We start from the raw sequence: 27,744 nt of genomic DNA, 5'->3' as shown, positions 1-27,744 counted from the left end.
TAAAAACAAATAGGAGATGCTACCTAAATGAGAAATCCCAAAGCATGGAACATATCAGGAACATGGAGATATTCAGAATGACTGACAACTATTGACAATGTTAGATAAAAATCTAAGAGTCCTACTGGTAAACAGCATCGTCTTTGAACTTAACAAAAAGCACAATACCCTCACAGAATGCTAGCCACTCAAATAATAAATATACGTAAATGGATGTCAGCTGTCAAATTTCTATAGGTAAAATAATAATAGCCATTGCTTCTCTTTCTCCTCTGGCCATTCCTGTGGCTACTGGTGGAACCTTCCCAAGCACTCTTGCATTCTCCCTAGGCTGGTACCCAGATAAGTGGACACAGTATCCCATGGCTCTTGTTTTCCTCTCCAGTGGGGCCTAAATGATACAGTCATTTCATTATGATTTACATTCTATTTTTCAAGTACAAAGTGAAATTTGAGCTGGCTAACAAGCCGTGTTTGAACAGTAAGGCTTCTGCATACAAAGTACATTTTCCACCGTCATCTGAACCAGGGTTCTCAGAGGGATTAATCTGCAGCTAATTCAACACTTGTGGAGTCACTAGCTTTGCATACTGAACCCTGTGACCTGGGAGGCAAGTGGCTGGTCCCAGAAGGCTCCAGTCTCTCTCTGACACTATATATAGAGAACTAAACCTTCAGGATCCCCTCCCTGAGGAATTCTAGCTCAGCCCAAAGACCCTCTGTGGTTTCACAGGACAACTTTGCCTCCATAAAAAAGGTGGGATCCCTGGATTCTCTGCTCAAGGAAAAAAAAACGCCCAAGGGAGACACAGGAGAAAAAGCTTAGCATGGACACCTTTCTAAATGACCCCACCATCTGAGCAAAAAGATGCCCTCTATAAACCAGGAAAACAAGGCTGGTTCTTTTCCTGAGCGTCAAAGAATTGATGCTTCTGAACTGTGGTGCTGGAGAACATTCTTGAGAGTCCCATGAACAGCAGAGAGATTAAATAGCCAATCTTGAAGGAAATGAACCCTGAATATGTTTTGGAAGGACTGATGCTGAAGCTGAAGCTCCAATACTTTGGCCACCTGATGTGAAGAGCTGACTCATTAGAAAAGACCCTGATGCTGGGAAAGACTGAGGGAAAGAGGAGAAGGGGGTGACAGAGGATGAGACGGTTGGATGGCATCAGCAACTCAATGGACATGAGTTTGAGCAAGCTCTGGGAGATACTGAAGGACAGGGAAGCCTGGCGTGCTGCAGTTCATGGGGGTCACAGAGAGTTGGACATGACTGAGCAAACTGAACTGAAATGATGAACCAGGAAGCAGTTCCCAGCCTTCAGAACTCTTGAGAAATAAATTTCTGTCATTTATAAGCCACCCACCTCTGGTATTTTGTTACAACAGCTGAACGGACTAAGCCATCTGAGACTTTTAGCAAGGTAGCATTGGTCAACAGGGTCTGAAAAATTAAAGGGAATCTACACTTTGAAAAGCCTATGATGTTTGGCAACTCAAATTAATTGGAGCTCTTTGGGAAAAGAGCATCAGTAGCATGGTTAAGCAGAAGCTGTGCTGTAAAGAGTTGCTAAGTGAGTTGAGGGAGGAAGTATAGTGGTCGAAGGAGGTAGAAACATGATTTAAAGTCTAGTCAGGAAAGAGGGCAAGAAGAAGGAAAGAAAAAAAATGAGAAAAAAGGGGGGCATTCTGCAACCACTGGGAGTGACAGGGTGAACTCACTGTTCCAGAAGTCAGACCTTCAGAGGAGAAATCCTCCCACTCTGTGTTGACAATAATACTAAGTGTTGGCTTCCTTTGTTGTTTAGTTGTTACTTCGTGTCTGACTCTTTGCGACCGGGACTGTACCGTTATGGAGCTAAACAGAAAGATGCGCTCACAAAGGGATTTGCCTCCCAAGTGTTAATGTTCTAACGTGTGTGTTCTCAGTCGTGTCCGGCTCTCTGTGACCCCATGGCTTGTAACCCACCAGGCTCCTCTGTCCATGGAATTCTCCAGGCAAGAACACTGGCGTGGGTAGCCATTTCTCCACAATCTTCCTGACTCAGGGACTGAACTCTCGTTTCTGCGTCTCCTGCACTGGCAGGCGGATTCGTTATTGCTCTGCCACTGCTTCTGCTGCTGCTAAGTCGCGTCAGTCGTGTCCGACTCTGTGCGACCCCAGAGACGGCAGCCCACCAGGCTCCCCCGTCTCTGGGATTCTCCAGGCAAGAACACTGGAGTGGGTTGCCATTTCCTTCTCCAATGCATGAAAGTGAAAAGTGAAAGTGAAGTCACTCAGTCGTGTCCGACTCCTAGCGACCCCACGGACTGCAGCCCACCAGGCTCCTCCGTCCATGGGATTTTCCAGGCAAGAGTACTGGAGTGGGGTGCCATTGCCTTCTCCAGCTGCGCCACTAGAGAAGCCTAATGTTCTAGACGATACCACTAATATTCAACCCAAGACAGGGATGCCACCTAAACTGCTACTCTGCCATCTTTTCAGGCCACCTCCCAGGGTCTGTGTCAAGGGGATCTGTCCTGGAGGGGCCCTGCCAGGATTAAACAAACACACACACACAACAATAACAACCAACACACCAGACATCCACAGTGAGGGAATCGGGGCTCGATGTATGGAATTACAACCCCCTCAACTGGAAAGAAGCACTGGTTTTAAAGAAATAGGCACATTATCCCTTGCTCTGCAGCAAGGAGACTCACTAGAAAGAACATCTAATGTTGAGTAACAACGTCTTTCCGGAATTTTACTTTTATACCTAGAAAAAATTACATACTAATGTATAACAACTTGACAGTGAGGAAAATTCTGTGGCTACTGGAACCGATGGGCTTATCCCTCCAACAGTACCTTTCCTGGGTGGTCAGCTCCTCAGCGGCCTCTACCCTGGGGCAACTGCAAAATGACCCATGTCCCTCGAACCCACTCTGATGTCCAGGACAGCATGAGACAAGGCACCTCTCCCTTTGTTTCTAGAACACTGCAGAAAGGTACAGAGAGAGGGGTCAAACAGAGCAAGCAAGTACAGGACCGGAGCCTGGGTGCTCAGCACGTCTCCCTCTCCTAAGCCACATGGGGAAGGTGGACAGGTTTCTCAGACTATGACCCCTCCACAGCAGCACTTTCCATATTTCCCTAATCATTCTGCAGTCTGGAGCTGGCTTCTTCCTACTGCGCTTCTGAGAAGTAGTATCGCCAATCTGTTGCCAAGAAGCTGGCACATAGGACCAACGTCCTCAAACACCCCCGAAATGGGAAGGAAATATTCCCAGAGGTTCATCTTTAACCCAGACTCTGAGTGCCTTTGCAGCAAATTCCAGGGAACCAGAGGCAGCTGGGGGCTGGACCCAAGAGTAATCACAGCAGCCTGCAGCATCACTGCATCAGCACCCAGGAGGGGGAGGCAGAAAGAACAGCACAGATAACTGAAACACCAGGGGAATTTCTGGAACTGGATCCCATATCTCACACTGGAATGCGGCCAGGGTACCAGGGCAGAACCTTCAGTCTCTGTAAACATACCACAGCGCCTTTCAAAATGAGGAAAAATTGACCTTCCTGGAGGTCCAGGGTTAAGACCCTATGCTCCCAGTGCAAGGGGCATGACTGGGGAAGATCCTGCATACCACATGGGATAAAAAAAAAAGCTACCTTTCCGATGAGTAGGAGTCATTTTCTTGCATTCTCCCAAGGGATGCTCTACGAGAGAACCAGCACAGTGTATGGATAGAGTTCTGGAGGAGGAGGCCAGAAACCATCGCTCTGGCTGCACACTCACATGAGCCTGTTCTGTGACCTTGGGCCACTTGCTTGACCTCTCTGACCTGTTGTTCCATCTGGAGGTCAAGACAACTGGACCAAAACCTCTAAGGTCCTCTTCCAGTTCTAATGCTCAGTGACTGCCATGTTAGGGGAAGAAGACAGCAAGAGAAACAAATAGTATCTGCTTTCACAGCTTAAGAGAAACAGTAAAGCTGATGTATTCCTGACAACTGCAATCACGCCGGGCATCAGCACCATGGTATGGCCTCCGCTGGATGAGGGAGCCGCCTCCCTGTGGCTGGCAGTGTGTCCTCCACCAGCAGGGCCTCTGTGGGCTCCAACAGGGAGGCCGTACGCATGTGATGTGGCTTCTGGGAAAGCACCTCCTCCCGTTTCCACTGTCCAGCCAGATTGTCCCTCATACATGTAATGATATAAACAGCAAACATTCTTTGAGCTCACACAACGTGCCAGACACTGTTATAAGCACTCTGTATGCATCAGTTCTTTAATCTCCATAACAACAATGTGAGGTAAGTACCAACATCTTTCTGATGATGGAGGCACAAAATTGAAATCGTTTGCCCAAGCTCATTCAGCTTCTAGGGCTTCTCCGGTAGCTCAGTGGTAAAGAATCCGCCTGCCAACGCAGGAGACGCGGGTTCGATCCTTGGGTTGGGAAGATCCGATCCCTTGGAGAGGGAACCAGAAACCCACTACAGTATTCTTGCCTGGGAAATCTCATGGACAGAGGAGACTGGCAGGCTACAGTCCACAGGGTGGGAAAGAGTTGGACGCGACTTAGCGACCAAACAACAACCACCACCACAGCTTCTAAGTGGGGTAGTCAGGTGAAAACTCAGGCTAATTCTGAGGTCTTCACTAATATTTTATACTAGCCGTCTAATGGCAGTGTAAAATAGAGATTATTTCCTTTCACTATTAATGAGCACCCCTATGCAGTGGGCTGCGGTCAACATGAAGAGTATGTGGCCCTGTTTTAACAACATGGGAACACCAGACAGAGCAAATCATAATGGGAAAGACAGACAGACCTGGGTCTGACTTCCTGCTCTATCTACTTATGAGGCCTCTGGAAATTTCTTAAATAAGTCCCAGCTCCTCAACTGTAAAATGTGAAGAATAATATCCACTTCAGAGGTTTATAGTGAAGATTACATAAAATGAGGCTCCTAGAAGTCCCAGCTAGTTTTTAAATGATGACAAAGTAGAATATTTGTTTTTAAGCTCTCAAAGGGTAGATATGTATGGCTCTAGACTTCAGATCACAAGGTTGGGACAAAAGCTTGAAATCTGATTTTAGAGTTATCAGTCTGTTAATTTAATCAATTGACATCTATTGCCTATTTAAATCTATTGCTATTTCTTCCTACTTGTTGGGAGTCATAAGACTTTTTTTGGCTATTTGGCTTGTGAGATCTTAGTTCCCTGACCAGGGATCGAACCCAGGCTCTCAGCAATGAAAGCACGAAGTCCTAATCCCTGGACCGTCAGGCAAGTCCCGGGAGTCATAAGACTTCTGATTCCCAAGGGCTGCATCTACAGTGAACAAAGTTCCCAAAGCAGTTTCCTAACAGAAGGGCAAGCTGGGGATCCTAAAAGATGGGGAACAGCTCCACAACGTCTCCCCAGCTCCATCTCATCCAAATTACAGTCTCTGCACTTCAGTTTCTCCTTCCACAAAATGGGTACAATTTCTGCTCTGAGCTCTCCCACCAATTTATTCTGCACTCTTACAACAGCATGATGAGAGTAGCAATGCCTAACATTTGCATAATCCCTAACACTGGAAGATTTTAACGTTTTAAAAAGGCTTCTCTTATGCCTTACGATCTTATTTAGGCACCCAGACAGCAGATTATTGACAGCCTTGAAGGTATATTGACTAAATTAAGCAAAAGGAAGTTTTTGCTCTTAAGTGAAAAGATGTAAAAAAAAAAAAACTGAAGTGCATTTAAAATGTGTATAAGTGTATATGTAAATATGTGTATCTACATATACATACATGTGTCCACATTTATGCACATATACACATATATAAATGTGTACGTTTAGCATATCAGTTCAGTAACCTTCAACAAAAATGAAAACACCACATCCATCACACCACTGAACTTGTTTACAAATAAATATCCTTGACTGTTAGGATTCCTCAGTGAGACCTACCTCATGCCTGAATCATGTAGTCAACCTTATTTTTAATATATGTATAAAAGAAAAATGTAAATAGATAAAAATGAATATTAAATCCCATTTACCAAATTCCATATGTGTGTGTGTGTGTGTACGTATACATATACATACACACACTATTTTAGAAATTATTTCTTTCAGTGTATATATAAAAACTTCAGACCAGTCATCTAAGACTCTAATCTCAATCTTAGACTGACTTGGAGGACAAAAGTCAGTGATAGGGCTTTCAAATGGTAACCGTTTAAACCACCCAAAGGATACCCTCGGACTTTAAATATGTAAAATAAAGTCCATTCACCAAACTTTATAGAGTTTAAACTAGATAATGAGTCATAAATAAAGCTTCACTAGAATCATTTATCCAAATAAACAATGATGCAACTATGTAGAAAATAGAATTGACACAACCTAAAGTTTAACAGAAAGAAACAGTGAACTTTTGGTGTATATTTATTTCTTTTTCTGTATTTGCCATCCTGGTTTTATCCCAGGATTCCTTGTACTTAAGTCTTTCAGGTTGCTAAGGATCCTCCAATATAAGCTTTTCTGATTTTTTTTGAAATATCAGATAAGATATGTGTACACACACACACACTTACGTTGGAATCATTCAAATGAAATTTATATGAATCATTAGCTAAGTAAGTTGACTGAAGAAGAGAGAAAACACTTCCCAAGATAATAATAATATAGAGGAATTTAAACCACCATCTAATCCACACAAGGGTTGAACTACCCAAGCACACAGTCAGATTAGATGACAGGGAGACAGCACATGGAAATAAGCATGCAAATAACTAACACTTTTTAAAAGTGTGATAAAACACAATGTTTCTTCAAATACTCTAAATATCTACAGAGTCATATATATATATAGTATAAAAGGTGGCAGGAACAGCCAGACTAGATTAAGTCAACTCTGTTGCTGTAGAAGAATCATCTTCCCCTCAAACCTGGCTAGTCTTCTAGAAGGCTCCCTGCCCCCACTGGCTGATGGAAAGCCCATGGAAATCAGCAGAGGTTTCTTCCCTGCTCTAGTCTCTACTGAGTCAGCACCTGCAGCCAGCGTTTCTAACCCTCATTATCACACGAATCCCCTCACCCACTCCTCCCCTCGATGCTCCCCACCTTGCCTTTAGTTATGGGCTGGACTCTGGAAATCCATGATCTCAGGAAGAGGACCTCACAGGCACAGTCAGGGGGGACAGAGGTAAGCCTGGTGCCACGGAGGTCTCAGAGGGAAGGGCCCCCCAGGGAGGGACAATCGGGGGAAACCCTGAAGAAGAGGGTGTCTCAAACTGAGGCTCAGCCCACTGAAGCAGAAAGGAAAGAGGAGAGGCAGGTTCTGGATCATCTATGCAGGAGTCATCTGTGCCTTTTGGAGGAATGAATTTGAACTTGGAGGGTGGGGAGGTGAAAGCTGCTGATGGTAAAGTGGAGGGGAGGGTGCTGTTCACCAAGGAGTCTGGATCCCATCAAGCAAGTGACTTCACAGAATTAAGGTGGAGAGGGTCAACAGCAGATGTGCAATTAAAATCTCATGTGCATAGAACTGGAAGGGGGCATAAAGAAAGAGTCTATCTGATCATAAGAGCCACACTTCACGTGGTACTTGGGAAGCAGAAAATGCATGCAGGGAGACACTCCGGAGGTTCATGGTCCCTGGAAAGATAAACCACCATTCCTGGCCAGACTAGTCTGAATATCCCTGTTGCAGCAAGGAACACCACCAATTCTAGTCTCCTCCTATTCACAGCAATACCCAAGAAATTGATAGAACTCATAAAAATTCACTGCTCCTGGATCTCAAGTCAAATTTTTAAAATGTTCCTGGATTATCTGCCTCGGACAAAAAGCACCATGGGAAAGCCACTGGGAAGCATCACATGTATCCTCTTTTGGCTGTACAGTCACGTTGGCATGAGGCCAATTTTATTTCTTATACACATGCCCACCGTTAGGATGAAATAAACGATGACCAGCAAATAGTGGTCTGGACAAAGCTGAGTTTACAGTCAGATCCACAAGGCTAGAAGAAACGGAGAAGCGAAGTACAGAGTTAAAGAGGAGAAAGTGCACCAAATTCGACAAGATTCCAAGGTCGGGTCTCCAGTAGGGCCAGATGGACTAGCGTTGGCTCTTATGTATGTTTGATGCTTTCACTAAGCCTGGAGTGAACAGGTCCAAGAAGGGCTGTGTCAACTTTCCAACGCAACTAGAGTCCTGCGGCTGATACACCCGTCTGTGCACGCTCCAAGCTTGACAAGATTGTGACTTTAATCATAGACACATGGAACAAAAATAACCACCACCAAATAACCTAACCACATCCCTCAACCTGTTTTGCTGGACTTGCACAGTTTTTCCCAAATTAAGGGAACTTTCAGCAAAAGTTTTCAGGGTAGCAAAGAGTTCCAGGATCATAACAGAGAGAGAGCCACCTCCCTATTTGTTATCACATGGCCTCCAGACATTCCTTTTCACGCTTCCTGCCTGTGTCCTTAATTCTGAGAGTATGTTTCCACAGGAAAGGTCTCTCTGTGCCGGAACACCATCTTCTAAGCAGATTAGATCCTTAAAAAGTTGTATTGGTGCCTGAGAAACTCAAGTATCAGCTTTACCAGCTTGGCCATTTTCAGTCACTGGAGAAGTGGTTTTGTTCGCTCTGAACGATGAATTTCTATTGAAGTATCTGTTTCTCTGACACACACAATAAACTGGCACTTGGCAGTGATGTAAAGAAGCAAACAGGCCAGCTTGCCGTCAGAACAAAGCTGCAGGAGCAGAAGCAAGCCAGATTTAAATGAGTTAATTTACAGAAAAGCCTTTCTCCAAAGGCTAATACTTAATTCAAAACCAGCTGTCCTCTCCTTTGGGGGCTCAAGCTGCCTGCCTTGCCTCTAGTTAGTCTGTGCCGAGAGAAACATGTCTAGTCCAAGACAGCCAGGGAATGAAGCTCCTGTAAGGAGTGCCCAGGCCTCCGGAGCCTGGCTGTGGTGCTGACTCACGCTCTCCCAGGAAGACAGCCTCACCGCCCTGTCTGCGATCCATCCTTGACCTTGGCCATAGCAGATCCTGGGCTTTGGTGTCTGCTGCCTTCAGCAGCCCTGATTCCCTTTGAATGGCGGGCTTGCCAGTGAGAGTCCTGCTGACTTGACCAAGCCTTATGCCAGCCTCTCCAGTCTGGGAATGGCCATTACTGCCCCTACAACCCGGCCACCCTCAAAGAGCCAGGTTCTCACTCCTGAACCCAGCTAGTGGCTGGTGCCTACACCCCATTGAGGGGGATAATAGGGTCGAGTCAATTCCCCTCCAAGGATGAAATCCAGCTCTTCAAGAGGGACCACATTTGAGTTTGCTCCACTAAACAAGCCCTCTCACCTAAAGGAAGCATCATCTGGTGGGTGTGTGTGCACACATACATGCATGTTTACGTCTGGTGTGTGTGTGTGCACGCACATATATGCATGTTTACGTCTGGTGTGTGTGTGCATGTGTATGTGCACATATATGCATGTTTACACATTTCTCCATACTGCTGGGCACATGAAGAGCATCTTCATCCCCCCGGCAGGTGAGACCATGAGGCCAAAGCCTTTGAGCAGCTCTTCTCAACACTGACTTGCCTGCATGTAAGAGTCCTGAGACAGAGATGAGGTGCTTTTTAAAATTTCCCAGTAGCCACCATAACCTTCAATTCTATCTCAATTGGACAGGCTGGAGCCTGGGCATCAGGATGTTTGCAAAAGATTCCTGGGTGATTTTAAAGTGCCATCAGGGTTGAGAAACACTGATTTAGAGGGGAAAAGGCAGAGACCCTGAGCTGAGACTCCCCAGTGTATCCACGATGAAGTACTTGCAGTTTAAAAGCAATTCCTACCCAGGCGAGAATTCTCCCCCAGGAAAGATCATCTCTGCAGCCAATAAAGTAACCATTAGAACAGCATGGAATCCTGGGGCCATGTTTCATGAGTACAGTGACTCTTGAACCAGTCCAAGCCTTGGTAACCCCAACTATTAGGAAAAGGGTTACCCTGAAGACATCGGTTTTGCTTCTCTCGTCTCCTATATTCCATCTTCATGCGTTCCCTTCATCTGTCATTTCAGTGCAGGCTGTTTGTATATTTTCCTTTCTACTTCTCCATAAATGCTTTATGTGTTGCCTTGAAATTAGATTTGAGCACTGCCTGCCCTCTAAGTAAATAATACCACGGAAACGATAAGCTCCATAATCCAGTGGTAACACTAACATTGTGATATTCCATAATGCAGAGAACATGCCCTTCACAGGACCTGAGCTAACCATTCCTCCAGGGAAGGCTGGTGCTGAGCCATACAGACCCTGCCTCCTGCCGGTCAGACAGAATCCCTCGATGTTACATAGCAACTGCCTACCATGACGCCTGCCTCTTTTTATTCCCTCTGAGCTTGGTTTAATATCCACTTATCAAGTAGGAGATTCATTTTGGAACTATTTTCAGGGCAAGAATAGAGACATCCTTAAGGATATATTAGCTACATTACTTTAATCCAATGAAAAACATAAATCTCTCACCCTGCAATAAACTCAGCACAGAGGAGGGCAAGCAGTCTCCCAGATGGGCCTCCTTAGATGAAAAACAGCCTGAAAATATACCAACGACCAGGGTATACGACAGAATTTGGAATAATGCAGGCCTCTTTGGAACCCTATCTTCAAGGATTTAGTTACAGAGGACCAAAGGATTTTTTAACACGTGGTTTCAGGCAAATTTAACATTCAGCAAGCCCAGGTCGCAGCCGGGCTTCAAACCTCCATCATCGACCTGCCATCCCCCAAGACCAGCATGTCTGAATCAGAACTCACCACCTCCCTCCTGCTACTGGATTTCTGATCTCAGTTAACAAGGTCATCATCTACCCACCGAACCAATCAGAAGCCTGGAAGTTATCCTAGACTCAGCTCTCCCCTCAACTGTCTCCCAACTCCTCCCCAATCTCTAAGTCCTGGAGATTCCATTTTGCCTCTTGCATCCCAGCCCATAGATCCGATTTTAATGCACTGCCGTGCCTCCAATGGCTGCCTAACTGCTTCCCCGTATAGTGAATCCTGCCCCACCTTCTTCGATCTGCGACAATAATCTTTACGAAACAATCCTGATCACGTTGCTCCTTCCATTAAAACACTTCAAGGCTCCCCGCTGTCTGCAGGATAAAGTGGGGGTATACAGCATCCCATGATGAAATCTCCCCAACCTCAGGGCCCTCACGTCTCACCTGGAACCCTCCACCTGGTCCACTGGGCTCCGTGGAGTTCCCAGCACACCAGCTCGCCTCCCATCTCCTTTCCTGTATTTACCCCACCTCCTCCTGATTGGAATATCCCTCTGCCCTTCTTCCCTTAGCAAACTATACTCCCTGTCTAGACGCACCTCCTCCAGGAAGCCTTCTCTCGCACCCAACCCCAAAGGGAGAATTGGGAAGCCCTACTCTTAAATCCCTGGTAAGACCTCTCATACAGTATCTACAATGTCATTGCACTTACCTAGCTCCTGGAAGACAAGGATTGTATCTTGGTTTTTCAATCTCAGCACCTAGCAGTGCCAACTGATGCACAGGAATTTAATAAACATCAGTGAAATGAATGAATGCTTCAATGGTGGCTCTTGATAGCAGTTCCAAAACCATCTTTTCTACAACTAATATATTATACTTTGCTTTCAACTGCTTATGACATGGGACAGCCTCTTATTCTACTTGTAAATCATTCACAGGGACCAAAACCCATATAGGAGATATAGCCCATTTTATCCCCTGAGAAATCACTGGTTTTCCATTCCCGAAAGAAGGGTCACACTTCAAGGCACCCCAATGGCAGAGACTGAGAACTATCAAAATAAGTGATTCCCAATCCCTGGTCCTCCCTTGCTTGAACCGCCCTCTTGCTGGAAGTGTGTATCATTTGAGGGAGCCACAGGGTGGAGGCACTTCTTACGGCAGAAAGACCAAGACACTAGCCAAGACTGGTTTATGAAGTTTGCATCTGCTGCCCTTGCCCAAGGAGACAGAAAATATCACCAAAAATAAAACCTGACCTCCTTGGTTTTGTGGCTTCTAAGCTCATGAGGGAGACACCCAAAATAAAGGCACCCATCGCTGATTCAGCAACAGGCAGCCCTTGTGCCCAAGGCAGAACCTCTGGAAGGCTCTGAGCCCACCCAGATTTCCATCTAAAATGTCAAATATCTGCAACGTGGCTGCAACTTAATACACAGCCAAATCCCTCTTCTCCGGGTGCTGATTTCACATTGGAAAATGGGCAATTTAAATAAATGTTTCATTAACATTGTGTTTTCCTGCTTGATGCTAATGTACGTAGAGAAATTTGTTTTCCCAAATTCTTTGCCACAGAATTATTTCATGCAGTCCTCACAGGAAAACGTGAAACTCTTCAGGTCTCTAAGAGACCAAACAAATAAGAGAAAACGCTTGTAATAAAAAGTACTATCGAGACCCATTTGTTCCAGAACACACGTCACATATGCTGAAAGGACAGGAAGATCCCGACCACCTCGGTGGCACTGGGTTTGTACTCATGGCAACAAAGCATCGTTCAGTGGGCACAGTTGGTACCCAAGACACAGAAGTGGGACAGCTTATTCAGGAAAACCCAGACAGTGTGACACTTTGAGACCCAGTAAGGCTTGTTCCCATTCTGTTTCACTTATCTGTACAGGGATTCTTGCTCTGTGCTGATTCCAAATCCCCCAAATTTCAAGGATACTTCTAGCATCTTTTGCTAATAGGAGAGCTTAAAAACTTCATAGCACAATGCTCAGATACACTCCACTCACACAAAAGCAGGTCTCATATAAAAGTTTGTTCCCTCAAACCTTGGGAGACATGGGGGGAATGGCTTGACCATGAAAATGAGGGGAGAGACCTGGACACCACACTAATGGGAGACTATCTTTTGGGAGGATTCAACCACATCAGAACGGTTCTCGGCACCTTTGAGCTGGAGGCATGACTCTGACTTAGTTCTGAGATGCTGGGATAGGGCTTCCCAGGTGGCACTACTGGCAAAGAACCCACTTGCCAATGCAGGAGACATAAGAGACCTGGGTTCGATCCTTGGGTCGGGAAGATCCTCTGAAGAAGGGAAAGGCAACCCACTCCAGTAGTCTTGCCTGGAGAATCCCATGGACAGAGGAGCCTGGCAGGCTACAGTCCATGGGGTCACAAAGAGTTGGATACAACTGAAGCAACTTAGCACACACATAAGAAATATACATTTGGTCACTGAGCTGACCAAAATATATTTCTCATATATACATTTGGTCTTGTCCACAGGTCCCAACTTCCAGCTCATAAAACTCTTGGAATTTCCTAAGTGTGAGACAAAGATGCCTTTGTTATGTGAACGAGGTGACTTTTAGAAGCACCAGGCTGGAGGCTATGTGTGTGTGTGTGTTAGTCACTCAGTCGTGTCTGACTCTTTGTAACCCCATGGACTGTAGCCAGCAAGGCTTCTCTGTCCATGGAATTCTCCAGGCAAGAATACTGGAATGCATTGCCTTTCCCTTCTCCAGGGGATCTTTCCAACCCAGCAATCAAACCTGGGTCTCCCGGATCGCAGACAGAATCTTTACCATCTGAGCCACCAGGGAAGCCCAGGCCGGAGGCTAGCTGCCAGGAGAACCAACCATGTGACTAGAGGGTTGGGGCTTTCATTCCATCCCCCAGATTTCCAGGGAGAGGAGAGGAGCTGGAGGTTGAATCAGTCACCAATGGCCGATGATTTTATCAATCACAACTATATAATGAAGCCTCCATAAAAGCCCTAAAGGACTTTTTTGTCCCTTTTTGGAGAGCTTCCACACTGGGGAACCAGAATGCTTCTGTGTGCCACCCTGGCCTCACGCTTCAGGAGGACAGAAGCCTCTTTGTTTGGGACCCTGCCGTGTGTATCTCTTCATCTGGTTCTTGGTTCACATCCTTTCAGATCCTTTCATAATAATTCAGCCGTTTAGTGAGTAAACGGGTTTTCCTGAGTTCTGCGAGCCATTCTAGCAAACTGATCAACTCCCAGGAAGGGGTCGTGGGAGCCTCTGATTTAGAGCCAGTTGGTCAGAAGTACAGGTAACACGCAAGCTTCAGACAGCAGCCTGACGGGGGTGGTCTCGTGGGACTGAGCCCTTCACCTGCGGGATCGGACTCTGTCTCCAGGTGGACAGTGTCAGGATTGAGTTGAACTCTTGGACACCCTGCTGGCAACAGAACCGCTTGCTGGTGAGGGAAAACCCATGCATGTTGGAACTGGGTCCAGAAACTCCATCCAGGTTCTATTATGTGGGGAGCAAAACCAAACTCAGTGAAGATGTAAAGCAGGTACCCAGTGAGCTCTTGAACTTGCTGGGTGCCAGGTGCCAGGTGAGTGGCAAGAGCAAGAGGCCCATCAAAGGCTGGAAATCACACTGGTGGGGCTGACCTCCCAGGCTGTGCCATATCTGAGCTGCAAGGCGATGGACAAGTGACTTTCATCTCTGAGCTTCACCTCCTTCTTATAAAATAAAGCAACAACAACAAGAAACCAATAATAGTACTGGGCACAGTGGCAGTGGCAGCCGCCCTTTCACTGACCACTTACTCTGCAGCAGGCACTGCACAGATACTTGCTAAGCACCATCTCACTTAATCCTGAGAACACCCAGGGGATGTTATTAACTCCAGTTTATGGAGGAGGTGCAGAGCTCAGAAACAGCCCAAGGTCACCTAGCTGGAGGGAGTGGCGGGGTCTCAGTTCAAATCCAAGTCCATCTGACTGCCCTGTTCTTTGGAAAGAATAATGACCTCAAATGACTGCCACGAACATTAGGAGATGAAATACAGTATGGAAAGTGCTCTGGACGCCCCATATAAACAGCAGTCAGGATTAACAAGCCCACTCCTCACTGCAGGTCAGCATCCTGGTCGCCCTCTCTAGCCACTGGGCATGCGGCTCCCTGTAGCCTCCTCCTTCCCTTGCATCAGAGACCCCATCATCTTAGCATGACCCCCGGTGAGGGGGTGGGGAGGCTGTCCTCCTGCACTCACTTTCTCAAGACGGCGATCTCATTCTCAATGCTGCTTTCTTTGCCCTTCAGCGCCTTCTTGGGGATACACTTGACCGCAAAGAGTTTTCCAGTTGCCTTCTCTTCCGCTAAGACCACTTCCGAAAATGCCCCACTGTGAACAAAGAGGGAGAAAAAGAAGCAAATTAGATTGAGAAGATCTGGGGACTCCTGACAGGTCCTTTGATCCCACTTCCAAAATCAAGAGTAATAGCAACAATAAGAATGATCCCTGGTGATTTTTTTTTAATCCAACCAAACGTCTTTATGCAAAGAGTAAACAGAGGCAAGGGTGACCGCTTGCAAAGGGACACGGGGATGTCCACGTGGGTGTGGCCACCTCCCCCTGTCACCTCCCACTCTGAGAACAACCAAGCGGTGATAACTCAGGAGTTACAGGAATGCTCTAGGAAGGTTCCTGCAGAAAAGATTGCACCCATCTGAAGCTGTTGGCACCCCCAACCCCAAGCAGACAAGAGGGTAATATTCAAATGTCTACATTCCTCCCAGGTCCTTTCAGTCCCAAGAAAATTTCAGAGCACTTCGCAAACCTGCAATTAATTCTCACAGATAGGTAAAAGTGTAATTAATGTGTACAACGTGTGGTATTGACACGGGTTAATTAATTGGTAGGGCTGTGCATGGCTGCAGTGAGCAGCTTATTTCTCTTTTAAGTCAAACAAACAAAAACAAACATGATGCCCTGAGTCAGGGAGACTTTCCTGCCTGAAAACATACATCTTTCTCTGTGAGGTCAGAGCCCCGAACTGAAAATGTAACCAGAACATTCAGGCCCAGAGATTACCTATCTCCTGAGAGGTGGTCCATGAGCCCCAGAGGCTGCCTTGTCCCTCCACCTGCCACCTTCTCTATCTCCAGCAGAAAACCTCTGGGTGCCACTCTCGGGAGGAGACACAACTTCCCTAATGACTCAAACAAAACCAGACACCTTCATTGTCTGCTGCAGATCTCAGTAACATGGGTTTTGTGCAGGCCACAGAAAGTCACTGAGTCATTCTTGGTCTCCAGACTTTCAGGGGCAGCTCCTGTTTCCTTTGAGAGACACTAAACACAGCTGCTAAACAATTATGATCAGAGACAAGCTCTCCTGCATCAAAAGAAGCTACTAGAAGGACCAATGTCATCCCAACACTGGTGCCTTGGGGCCTTTGTTCTTCAGTCAACATCAAAGAGATGCCTAAGCAATGGATGAATTGATAAAGAAGATGGGGTACATATACACAATGGAATGCTACTCAGCCATAAAAAAGAGCAAAATAATGCCATTTACAGCAACATAGATGGACCTAGAGATCATCATACTGAGTGAGGCAAGTCAGACAGGGAAAGACTCACATCATGCCATATTGCTTAGTGTGAAATCTGAAAAAAATGCACAAATGAACCTATTTACAAAAGAGAAATAGAGTCACAGATGTAGAAAACTTATGGTTACCAAGGGGGAAAAGGGGGCATGGGAAAAACTGGGAGATTGGGATTGACACATTTATACTACTATATATAAAATAGATAATAAAGACCTTCTGCATAACACAGGGAACTCTACTCAATACTCTGTAATGGCCTATATGGGAAAAGAATCCCAAAAAGAGTGTATACATGTATATGCTTAACTGATTCACTCTGCTGTATACCTGAAATTAACACAACATTGTAAATCAACTAAACTCCAATAAAAATTAATTTAAAAAAACAACAACAGATGCCTAAGCAAGAGCGGACTTTTCTCTCCCCATCCTGTGCCACCTGACAGGGCTAGGCATCTGTCCCGGAGCAAAGACAGACTGATAGACAGATTTTAAATCCTTTCCACTGGGAGGAATTCACCACTCAGTGCAATTAACTGTGAGTCTTTGGGGCAAGTGCTCCTCCTGAACCCCAACTCTTGAGAGAGGAGTCTGTCTTCAAGGCCTGCATCTAATTATAGAAAGCCGAGAGACAGAAGATAGGCAGTCCACGGAAGAACCAAGTGGAATATGTCAGAGCAAAGATCTGCCCACGGTCACGGGCCAAGTCACAGTCTCCCCCACCCTCCACATGCCTGGCGTACGCAGACACCGTCTCGACTCCGCCAGGACAGCAATTAGGAAATGGAAATACATAAAACCCAGGGCAGATTTATCAGAGTGATATATGGTATTAGACATTCCCAGTGGCATTTGGTCACTGCCAATGGCTTTCGCCCAAAAAAGCCAATTCATAACAACTTGAGGGACTCCTCCACCCAGCAGCAGCGAGTTATGGACTCGCTCCCGTGGAAAGGGGGGATGGGAGGGATTGGGATTGACACAAATATACTACTGATGCTATATATAAAGCAGATAGCTAAGGGGAACCTGCTATGCAGCACAGGGAACTCTTCTCAGTGCTCTCCGGTGGCCTAAATGGGGAGGAAATTCAAAAGAGAGGGGATGTATGTATACATATGTGTGCTAAGTCACTTCTGTCATGTCCGACTCTGCAACCCCATGGACTATAGCCTTCCAGGCTCCTCTGTCCACGGAATTCTCCAGGAAAGAATACTGAAGTGAGTTGCCATGCCCTCCTCCAGGGGATCTTCCCGACTCAGGGATGGAACCCGTGTCTCTTACGTCTCCTGCATGGGCAGGCGGGTTCTTTACCACTAGCGCCACCTGGGAAGCCCATGTATATGTATAGCTGTACAGCCGAAACTAACACAGCATGGTAAAGGAACTCTAATAAAAATTGATTCTTAAAAAATGGTTACATTGGAAAAATTTGATAAGCCTTTTCACTCATTACCTCTCTAAAGGAGAAAGAAGTTATATGAATAACTGGAGGCACTGGATGTTACGTACCACTTGACATTTACAAAGTGCTTTGGCCCATTTCAATGAATCCAATTCATACGGCAACCCAAGAAGTACACAGGAAGTTACTGTCCTCTGTTTTGCAGAGGAACATACTGAGGCCCAGGCGATAAGGGTCAAAAAGGAAAACGCAGGTTTCCTAACCTTTCCCAGGTCCTTTTCAAGACACTCTGCTGGGCTGCTAGCAAGGAGCCTGCCCCACAAGAGGGGCAGGTGACAGCAAGGGAGGGTCAGACACTGCCTTTTGGTGAGCTGTCTCCTGTCCTCCCGCCCGGAGGGTGCAAACCAACCTCACGGCCTCGCTGAGCCAAACGGTGTGCATCTATCCAGCTTGAAGCTTTCCAAAGACCGAGCTCACTGCTCTTCAGGGGATATAAGATAAGCATAAATTGCTATTGTTCCTATAACAAACATAAATCACTGGAAGACACTTTCCCGTTCCAAGAAAGCTAATTAAAAATATCAGAAGCAGAAACTCATGAATGAAGAGTGGGGGCACTTTCAGTGTAATTACACAACAAAGTCAGGCATGTGTCTGCTTGTGTGCAGTAGGGGGAAAGGAGAGGGAGACAGGCAGAGAGAGGAAGGCTGGAAAGGGGCTGGTCACAGGAAGGAAGACAGCAAGAAAATTTATCTGAGAGCCAGAAAGTCTCCAGACAACCCAGGGAAATAAATTCCTAAGAACGCAAGTAGGGACTGAGAGTTACCAAGTTATACAAAATACAGGGAGGTCAGAGCAGGTCGCGCTCCACAGCTGTAAGATACAAGTGCTGGGCATTTCATACTGGGCAGGACAGCCTTCCAGCCAGACTGAGCCACACCTGAAGCTTGAACTGGCGGTCTGTGCGGGGGCCGCTCCTGGCTGGCACCCCCTTGTCCTCCTTCCGTGATCTGACTCCTCCCTTTGTCATCCTTGACTAGAACCAGGAGCGCTGGCCACTGGGAGGTGGCAGGGGTCGGCCAAGTGCTAACCCAGGGCTCTCCTGCTGCTCATCCTATCGATCTCTTGTGTGACCTCTGATGGCGGTAGCCTCCTTCCTAAAACTCCCTCCTTCCTGGTTCTACGACAGCTCTCTCCTCCCATCTATACATCCAACTTCTCTCATGGCCACCTGTTCCTCCTATTATCAAATGTCAGTGATCCCCTAAGTCCCATCCTCAGCCCAGCCTTCATCCTAGTCTATGCCCTCCCCCGGAAAATTTGGGGGTGTTTCCTGTTTTCACACCACCACCTATCTCCTCATGGCCCCCTAACCTTGATCTAAATTGTAACCTCCCTCATCTCATCTCACGTGCAAATCTCATCTTTCCAGCTGCCCACTAGGGTCCTAGTATCTTCTTCCCCAAACTTCTATCTCTTATACCCGCTCTCATTTCTGTAGATCCAGGAAACCAGCCTAGAACTCAACCTCATTCCTTTCCCACTTCCACCACCAAGTAGATCCAGGTTTCCACTAACAAGACTCTCGGATGACCATCTGTCTTTCCATCCCTGCACCACTGCTTTGAGTTCCAGTTATCCATTCAGGACTCTCACCCGGCTCCTCTGGCCTCAGCAAGCCTACTTCCCACCACTGCTGCTGCTGCTGCTAAGTCGCTTCAGTCGTGTCCGACTCTGTGTGACCCCAGAGACAGCAGCCCACCAGGCTCCCCCGTCCCTGGGATTCTCAAGGCAATCACACTATCTTCTACCTATTCCTGGAATTATTTTTCCAAAGCAAAGATCTGATTATGTGACTACCCTACTTAAAACACTGAGGCTTCAAGTCTACACAGCATAAAGTTTAAACTCCTTTACAAGTTTCCAGGGCATTCAACGGGCTTTCTGGTGGCTCAGACGGTCAAGAATCTGCCTGCAATGCAGGAGATCTAGGTTTGATCTCTGAGTTGGAAGATCACCCGGAGAAGGAAATGGCAACCCACTCCAGAATTCTTGCCTGGAGAATTATATGCACAGAGGAGCCTGGCAGGCTACAATCCATGGGGTTACAAAGAATCGGACACAACTGAGTGACCAATACTTTCACTTCCATGACATTCAAAGCTCTCCCCAATTTGACCCCAACCTGCAAACTCCTCCACCACTAAGCCATCCTCCCCAGCAAAAACGTGCCCCACCATGCATGCATCATCTCCACTCAACCACAAAGGTCAGCTGGCATTTCCCAAATACATCCATGCCCTTTCACACCTCTTGAGTTGGGTTCCAGTCCACCCACCTCCTCTCTTTCTTGAAGACCATTCCTTTTTCCTTCTGCTTGGCAAAACTCTGTTTATATTTTTAAAGGGCCTAGTTGATATATTTCCTTATCTTTGAAGGCTTTCTTAATTGTCTTCCCCTCAGACAGAATGAGGCCGTCATTCTGAGGCTCACACACTTGACTCACAGCTCTATTGCCTTATGCACACATGCCATTTGTGGCCTTTTGTGTGCTTCCCTATATGTGAGCAGAATTCCTAAGTTGTTCTCTTCTGTGTCTCCATTCCTAACAATGTTTGGCACTAAACAATGCCCACGGCAGTTTGATGATCACCATTATCTGAGGCTCTCCTTGGATTCTCCCCTATGCTGCAGATGCACCAAGTAAATGATGTTCTCCAATGACCTTCTACTCAGTGTAGGGGAAAAATACTGTTCCTTTCCTCCTTTATAATGTAGTCCTCTGAGTTTCTATGCAAGCCTATGCAGAAAGATCCTCAACGGTTTCTCTCGAAGCATAAAAATTCTTTGCACCTTTCCAGATATATTTTAAACTGTATGCCTATGTACCTGAATGCTTAAATCATATTCTGCTGCTGCTAAGTCACTTCAGTCGTGTCCGACTCTGTGCGACCCCATAAACGGCAGCCCACCAGGCTCCCCCGTCCCTGGGATTCTCCAGGCAAGAACACTGGGGTGGGGTGCCGTTTCCTTCTCCGATGCATGAAAGTGAAAAGTGAAAGTGAAGTTTCTCAGTCGTGTCCGACTCAGTGACCCCATGGACTGCAACCTACCAGGCTCCTCCATCCATGGGATTTTCCAGGCCAGAATACTGGAGTGGGGTGCCATTGCCTTCTCTGTAAATCATATTCTACACTTGGATAACCCTGAGGTCACTAATTTGTGAATTTATGGCATGATATTTCTCCCCATAAATCATTATCTTGATTACAGAAGTAAAATTTGTTAGGAAAATGGAGAGGGCAGATTTTTAGATAGGTAAAGGACTTTAGGAAATGCATACTCATGGGGGAAATAAAAATCCCAGGGACTTGAAAATGGTATTTCTTCAAGTTGTGACAAGATACTTCTTTGAGTTTCAAAGAAAACTATTCTATTTTTTAAAAACACACATTTCCAGTTAAATTAAATCTTTATGATGAATTACTGAAAAGGTCAAAGAAAAAAGTTCTTCATGAAGTGCTAAGTATTTTCATCTCCTGAAGATAAGCTGCACAAATTACAAAAGCTGAATCTTTCCCCCTTTTCTTCCACATTTCAAAGCAAATCACATCATTACCCAGAGGTACACCTTACTCTGATTGTAAGCCAGGCACATTGGAGAAAATAAACAATCTTTTGAGAGCTGAATTTCCAAGACTCGAGGGAAATGTAATATTTTCTATATTGACTAAAGAATTCTAAATGACTCCCCTTGCTTCTAACTTCATAAATAATGGCTCTGAAAAAGACTGCTTTGTTTTTGCTTCATCTAGTTAGTTATAAGAATGGAACCCTGGTGTTGTAATGAGAACTATCCACGCCATAGACTATGCATGCTATAAAGTTCAGTCAGTGATTGGCACCCAATCCTCTATGAGTGAAATGATTCCCAACTCCCAATTGACTAATGGAAAAGCAAGCAAAGAAGTGGGTCGGGTTCCAGAAAGTCCTTATATTCTTGAGCTCCCTAGAAAAAGCAGCGCAAAATCCATGTGCATCAAGGATACCTTGCTTTAAATAGACATTTAAGGGTTTTGAGAATCACAGTTAGACATTTACCTTCCAGGTGTTAAAGAAAACTCCTAGGGCCATTCAGAGCACCTTCCCCCCAGATGTGCTGCAATATATTGAGACTAGAACTCAGAGCAAAGCCACACCCACAGATTCACTGGATAACACAACTGCTCACTACCAATTCTGATCATAAAAAGTAAACACAAGAATCTATAGGGAGGAGGGATAAATTAGGAATATGGGATATATATCCACTACATATATATATATATATACCACTACATATAAAGTAGATAAACAAGGATTTACTGTATAGCACAGGGAACTATATTCAATATCTTGTAATAATCTATAATGGAAAATCTATAATGAAGTCCATACGCACATATATAGGGACAACTGAATCACTTTGCTGTACACTTGAAACTAACACAATATTTTAAATCAACTATACTTCAATTTTTTAAAAAGGATCTCTGGATTCTGCTTTCTTGATTTCTATGATCTGTAATCTGAAGTTGTTAAGAACAAATATCAGATAGTACCTAAGAAGAGGAGCTGATGTGCCAGCTCCCCTAAGTGCACATAATGTTAAAATAAACTCCTTTCACAAACAAGAGCAATTGCATCACAAAATATACAAACATTTAGTCTCTGACCACCTTCTATGACTTGTATATTTTCGGTGCTCCCCACATGTCCATATGACTGAACTGGTGAAACCTCTAAAAGACACCGCTGATTTTTAAGCAAAATCAGGAATTCCAGAGCTGTCTTTCTGATTCATGAGAGTACACTAAAGTGGTCACTCGAGAAAATGATATCCATCCCAAATTAGACCAAGAAATAATCAGATGCTGCTGAAATGATATGCCCTATTAGTTTAGAGCCAGCTATTACTTGTCCATTGAGCTTCCAAGCTTCTGAATCATTCTACATGCCAATCAGATTGGCTGTGTTATTGTCTTTATTAACACCATCACCTCTAGCCCACTGCCACTGCTACAACCTGCAACTGGACACACAGATGCTACCCCAGGCTCTGGACCGTAAATCTAAAATGTTCTTTTCCACTAAGCCTACTGTTTTTCCCAGTGTCAGGCCAGGACAATATTAAGGGCTGATGGGGAGGAAAAGAAAAAAAATCTAATCAGTAGAAATGAAGTTGGTAATATTTGGCTTGAGACAACAGAGAAACAAACAGGTGCCTTTGAGACCTCTTGTTCCAGAGCAGAATCAATTCTCAAAATAGGAAAACCTATGTGCTCACCCCAATAGTTGTCTTACTGACCCCAGAGAATCCAAATGGATAATAACAGTAGTGGAGTCAGATGGTCTCAGTGTCTAAACTCTCCAGGCAGAAATTAGGCAATTTTAGAAGTGGCAATAACTCTTTCTGGTAGAATCTTCACTTAAATATCTTCACTAATTCATATACCACAAATGACATTGTATGCTAATTCAGTTCAGTGACCTAAAGAAAGACATGACCGATATGAATAAAGCTCTGACAAGCAAGCAGAGAGAGAAGTCTTAATTCAACAATAAATATGTGTGCACGAAAACTGGCATCTCTTCATTAATAGATATAACATCTATTACTTTAAGTGTGTTTCCTCAAATCCTCCATTTGACAATTACATAGTACTACTCAACGGTAGTTCACAGCGACGCGTCAGCTAGAAGTAACACAAACTTCTTTTTTTCAAGAAAAAAAAAGTATAACAAGCCCTCATTAATTTTGACCCGTGTCTCACCAGCCAGCTCACATAAGTGACATTTTCTTAACTTTAGTAAGGAAAACTCCCATTAAAAATAGCTATTCTTTTTCACCCAGAAATACCCTCTTCTTCTTCAACTGGCAAATTCCACAATGACTAGCCACTGGATTCTAAAACAGCTTCAAGAGCCATGACAGAAATGTTCTTAAACATTCATCCGATTAGTGTGATTGTTGCCCAGATCACTTCTCATTCCAAGTACATCCCGCATCTAAAGCCACTGGAGCGGACGATGGCGACGCTCGTCACAGGGGAAGCTGCAAAACAGCACTGTCTTGCGGGTGACTACTTGGGTTCCTTAAGGTTTTTCTTGGCGCTAAATCTTTCCAGCTAACTGCTTCACTGATCCAAATGCAGAAGAGAAATAAATTCCAAATGAATGCTTCCTGCTGTATTTTAAAGAACACACTTCATTTAATAGCACAACTTTCCCCTTCACTTCTCTGCTGTGGTCCCATGTCTTCTCTCTGCTCTTCTCCAGTCACTTGTGAAAGGCTGATTCGGAACTCGAGTGAGTCAGTCATTTTTTCCTCAGCACATCCACAGGGAGCATTCATGGAAGCCTAGTTTTTGGAGGTGATGGCAGAATAAAAGATTCCATTCTTCTGGGATTACAGAATCTCCTTGTAGCCATGGCTAAAGGGCTGGCAACACTGAAAGGCACGTAAGGTATACTTGTGGGTCACACATGCCTTTGCTGCAAGAACGCCTTTTACTTGGATGATGTGGTGATGACTTGGATGAAACTAAACTCCCAGGATCTTCTCTATGTTCCTTGGTCAACTGTGCAGACCTAAGAGACCTGCAGCCTTCATAGATCTCCTCTTTGGCCAAGATTCTCCTGACAGAGGTGGCTCTTCAGAATGCCCCGGCCCTTTCTCACTCCCATTTCTCATGGCGGGGTAACCAGACCTAGTGTACATTCATGTCCCGCTGCTAAGAAGATCCAGCATCCCCCTGATGCCAAATCCACAGGCTTCGGAGGGACTGGGAACAAGGGGTGGGCAAAACCATAACCCCCAAGCCAGGAGGGACATTTATGGTTAGCCTAGCTGGAGAAGGTGATGGCACCCCACTCCAGTACTCCTGCCTAGAAAATCCCATGGACGGAGGAGCCTGGTAGGCTGCAGTCCATGGGGTCGCTATGAGTCGGATACGACTGAGTAACTTCACTTTCACTTTTCACTTGCATGCACTGGAGAAGGAAATGGCAACCCACTCCAGTGTTCTTGCCTGGAGAATCCCAGGGATGGGGGAGCCTGGTGGGCTGCCGTCTATGGGGTCACAAAGAGTCGGACATGACTGAAGCAACTTAGCAGCAGAAGCAGCTGGCCATTCCTCATACGGTCATTTTTACTCACTGGTAGGCTTGTATTTGAAACCCTCTTTTAAGCTTCTTTGAATTCTTGCTCAGGGCAGATGCAACAATAGGTAACTTCAAGGGAAATGCCCTTGAGCTCCATGACAACCAAACGTACACAACAAGGTACCCTTTCATTAGTCTTTCAAGCTCCCCATTAAAAAAATAGAGAGTCCTTATTGCTATAATAATGACTACATTAAAAAGACATTTGGCTGTATCTATCAAAAGAAAACAGGAGGCCTAATAAAACTTGGTTTTAAAAAAATGAATAAAAGTTTGAAGTAGCAAAGCACTGTAAATATCCTAAATATCATCAAACCTCAGAGCTATTGCAGCTTTTGGTTTGAGACCACCAAAATAAAGCAAATATCACAAAAAAGTCAAATGAATTCTTTGGTTTCTCAGTGCGTATAAAAGTTATGCTTATGCTACATTGTAGTCTATTAGGTATACAACAGCATTACATCTAAAAAAGCAATGCACATACCTTAATTTCAGTCTTATGGACTCTGTGGGAGAGGGAGAGGGTGGGAAGATTTGGGAGAATGGCATTGAAACATGTAAAATATCATGTATGAAACAAGTTGCCAGTCCAGGTTCGATGCACGATACTGGATGCTTGGGGCTAGTGCACTGGGACGACCCAGAGGGATGGTATGGGGAGGGAGGAGGGAGGAGGGTTCAGGGTGGGGCACACATGTATACCTGTGGCGGATTCATTTTGATATTTGGCAAAACTAATACAATTATGTAAAGTTTAAAAATAAAAGAAAATTTTAAAAATAAAATAAAATAAAATATTCAATGCTGAAAAGTGCTAACATCTGAGCCTTCAGTAAGTTGTTGTCTTTTTGCAAGAGTGACATCAAACATCACTGATTACAGGTCACCATCACAAACACTCTAATAGTTTAAAAGTTTGAAACATCATGAGAATTGCCAAAATGTGACACAGAGACATGAACTGGGCCAATGTTGTTAGAAAAAGGGCACCAACAAAGCTGCTCAGTGCAGGGTTGCCCCAAACCTCCCACGTAGTAGAAAATGCAGTGAAACGCAATAAAGTGAAGCGAAAGAAAATGGAGTCTGCTTGTGTCCATCAACAGGAAATTGACCGAGTAAATTACAGCCTAAAAATACAAGGAACTATTATGCAGTCATGTAAAATAATTAAGCAGACTTATGTGGGCTAATATGGAATTGTACCCAAGATACATTGTTAAGTGAAAAAATAAAGGTGTACAGCAGTGTCTTTTGTGTTATTGTTTGCATCACACACACACACACACACACAGGCACACATACACACACAATTTCTGAGAAGACGGACAAGAAGCAAATAACACTATTTCTTCCAGGGAGAGTCCTAAGAATGAGGCTTGCTGGAAGACTTCCTTCCCACCCATTTTACGAAGTACCCAGTATATGTACATGCACTGTTTTTCCATTAAAAGTTATTTAATGAAGTAGAGAAAATTTTGGAAAAAGAGAATAACCAGTAACTATGCAAAATGACTACCCAGCTAGTTAAAGGCTTATACTAGAAGTCTAGTTGGATTAACCAACTAGCTACATGTTATCAACAAAATGTCAGCAACAATCCCATTACAGAGCCAAGTTCACGCTTGTGCTGGGTGGATAACCCGTCTATACAAATTGGTATGAACTAGTGACTCAGCCTCTCAACCTGGCTCACAATAGCCTGAACACCTTCACCAATGCAGAAATCCAATGGCTTTTTGAAGAAAACCTCTTCACAGAGACCATTCATACATAACACTAGGAAACTCATTCTAAGGCAAGAGAAATTTGAAACAGGTCCTGAAGGATGAGTGTGTTTCAACAGACACAAGCATCAGGGAAACAGAGGAAAGTCAAGAAAGACTAGTGGACAAAAGCAGAACAATGTGGCAGATGTTACACGCGAGAGGAGCGTGGGAGGAGGAGAATTTTCCAGGAGGAGACAAGGCTAAGAAATGCTATGCGTGCCCATGTGCGTGTAGAGCTACAAACACACCCTCTCTGTTCACAGCACTGCAGCAGCCTTCGGTGGACAGAATAGTGTCCCCCTAAAGACGACCACGTCCTAATCCCTGGAGCCTGTGAATATTAGCCTCACGGCAAAAGGGACTTGGCATCTGTGATGAGGTTAAGGGACTTAAACTGGGGAGAGTACCCTGGATTATCTGGGTGGCTCAATGTAATGACAACGGTCCTTACAAGTGGGAGGCAGGAAGGTCAGAATCAGAGAAGGACATGGGGTTCCAGAAGCAGCAGTCAGGGGGCTCCCCTGGGGGCCCAGTGGTTAAGACTCCATGCTCCCAGTGCAGGGGGCCTGTGTCGAATCTCTGGTCAGGGAACTAGAGCCCACATGCATGCATGCTCCAAGTAAGACTGGGCGGTGGCAGGCAGGGAGAGTGGGAGATGAGAGAGAGAGGGGGAGAGAGAGAGAGAGAGAGAAAAAGCAAGGAGCAGTGGTCAGAGTGATGCAAAAGGGGCTGTGAGCTGAGGAACAGAGGCAGCCTCTAGAAGCTAGGAAAAAGAAAGAAGAGGTTTTCCCCAAGGCCCCCCAGAAGGAACGGAGCCCTGCAGCTTCTTGGCTTTCGCCCTGTAATACCCACTTCAGAGCTTCTGACCAGAACTAGTAAGTCACTAGGTCTGTGGTAATCTGTCATAGCAGCAATAGGAAACTAATACAAATCTCCAGTATTCGTATTGATCCCCATCTTACAGACA

At 45.2% G+C, this 27,744-nt stretch overlaps 1 protein-coding gene across 2 annotated transcripts in view; it reads right to left on the bottom strand.

The window, feature by feature from the left end:
• The window catches only part of CAMK1D (calcium/calmodulin dependent protein kinase ID), a 391,644-nt gene that overhangs the window by 216,648 nt on the left and 147,252 nt on the right, over positions 1–27,744 (bottom strand). For both annotated transcript variants that reach the window (XM_055543599.1, XM_055543598.1), the window contains exon 2: positions 15,059–15,190. In XM_055543599.1, the coding sequence (XP_055399574.1) occupies positions 15,059–15,190 (132 nt within the window). The remainder of the gene's footprint in view (positions 1–15,058; positions 15,191–27,744) is intronic.

The sequence above is a fragment of the Bubalus kerabau genome, chromosome 13 (genome assembly GCF_029407905.1).
Source record: "Bubalus kerabau isolate K-KA32 ecotype Philippines breed swamp buffalo chromosome 13, PCC_UOA_SB_1v2, whole genome shotgun sequence".
Classification (NCBI taxonomy): Eukaryota; Metazoa; Chordata; class Mammalia; order Artiodactyla; family Bovidae; genus Bubalus; species Bubalus kerabau.
Note: the sequence above shows the minus strand (reverse complement) of the source record. Positions and strands in the feature narration are given on the sequence as shown.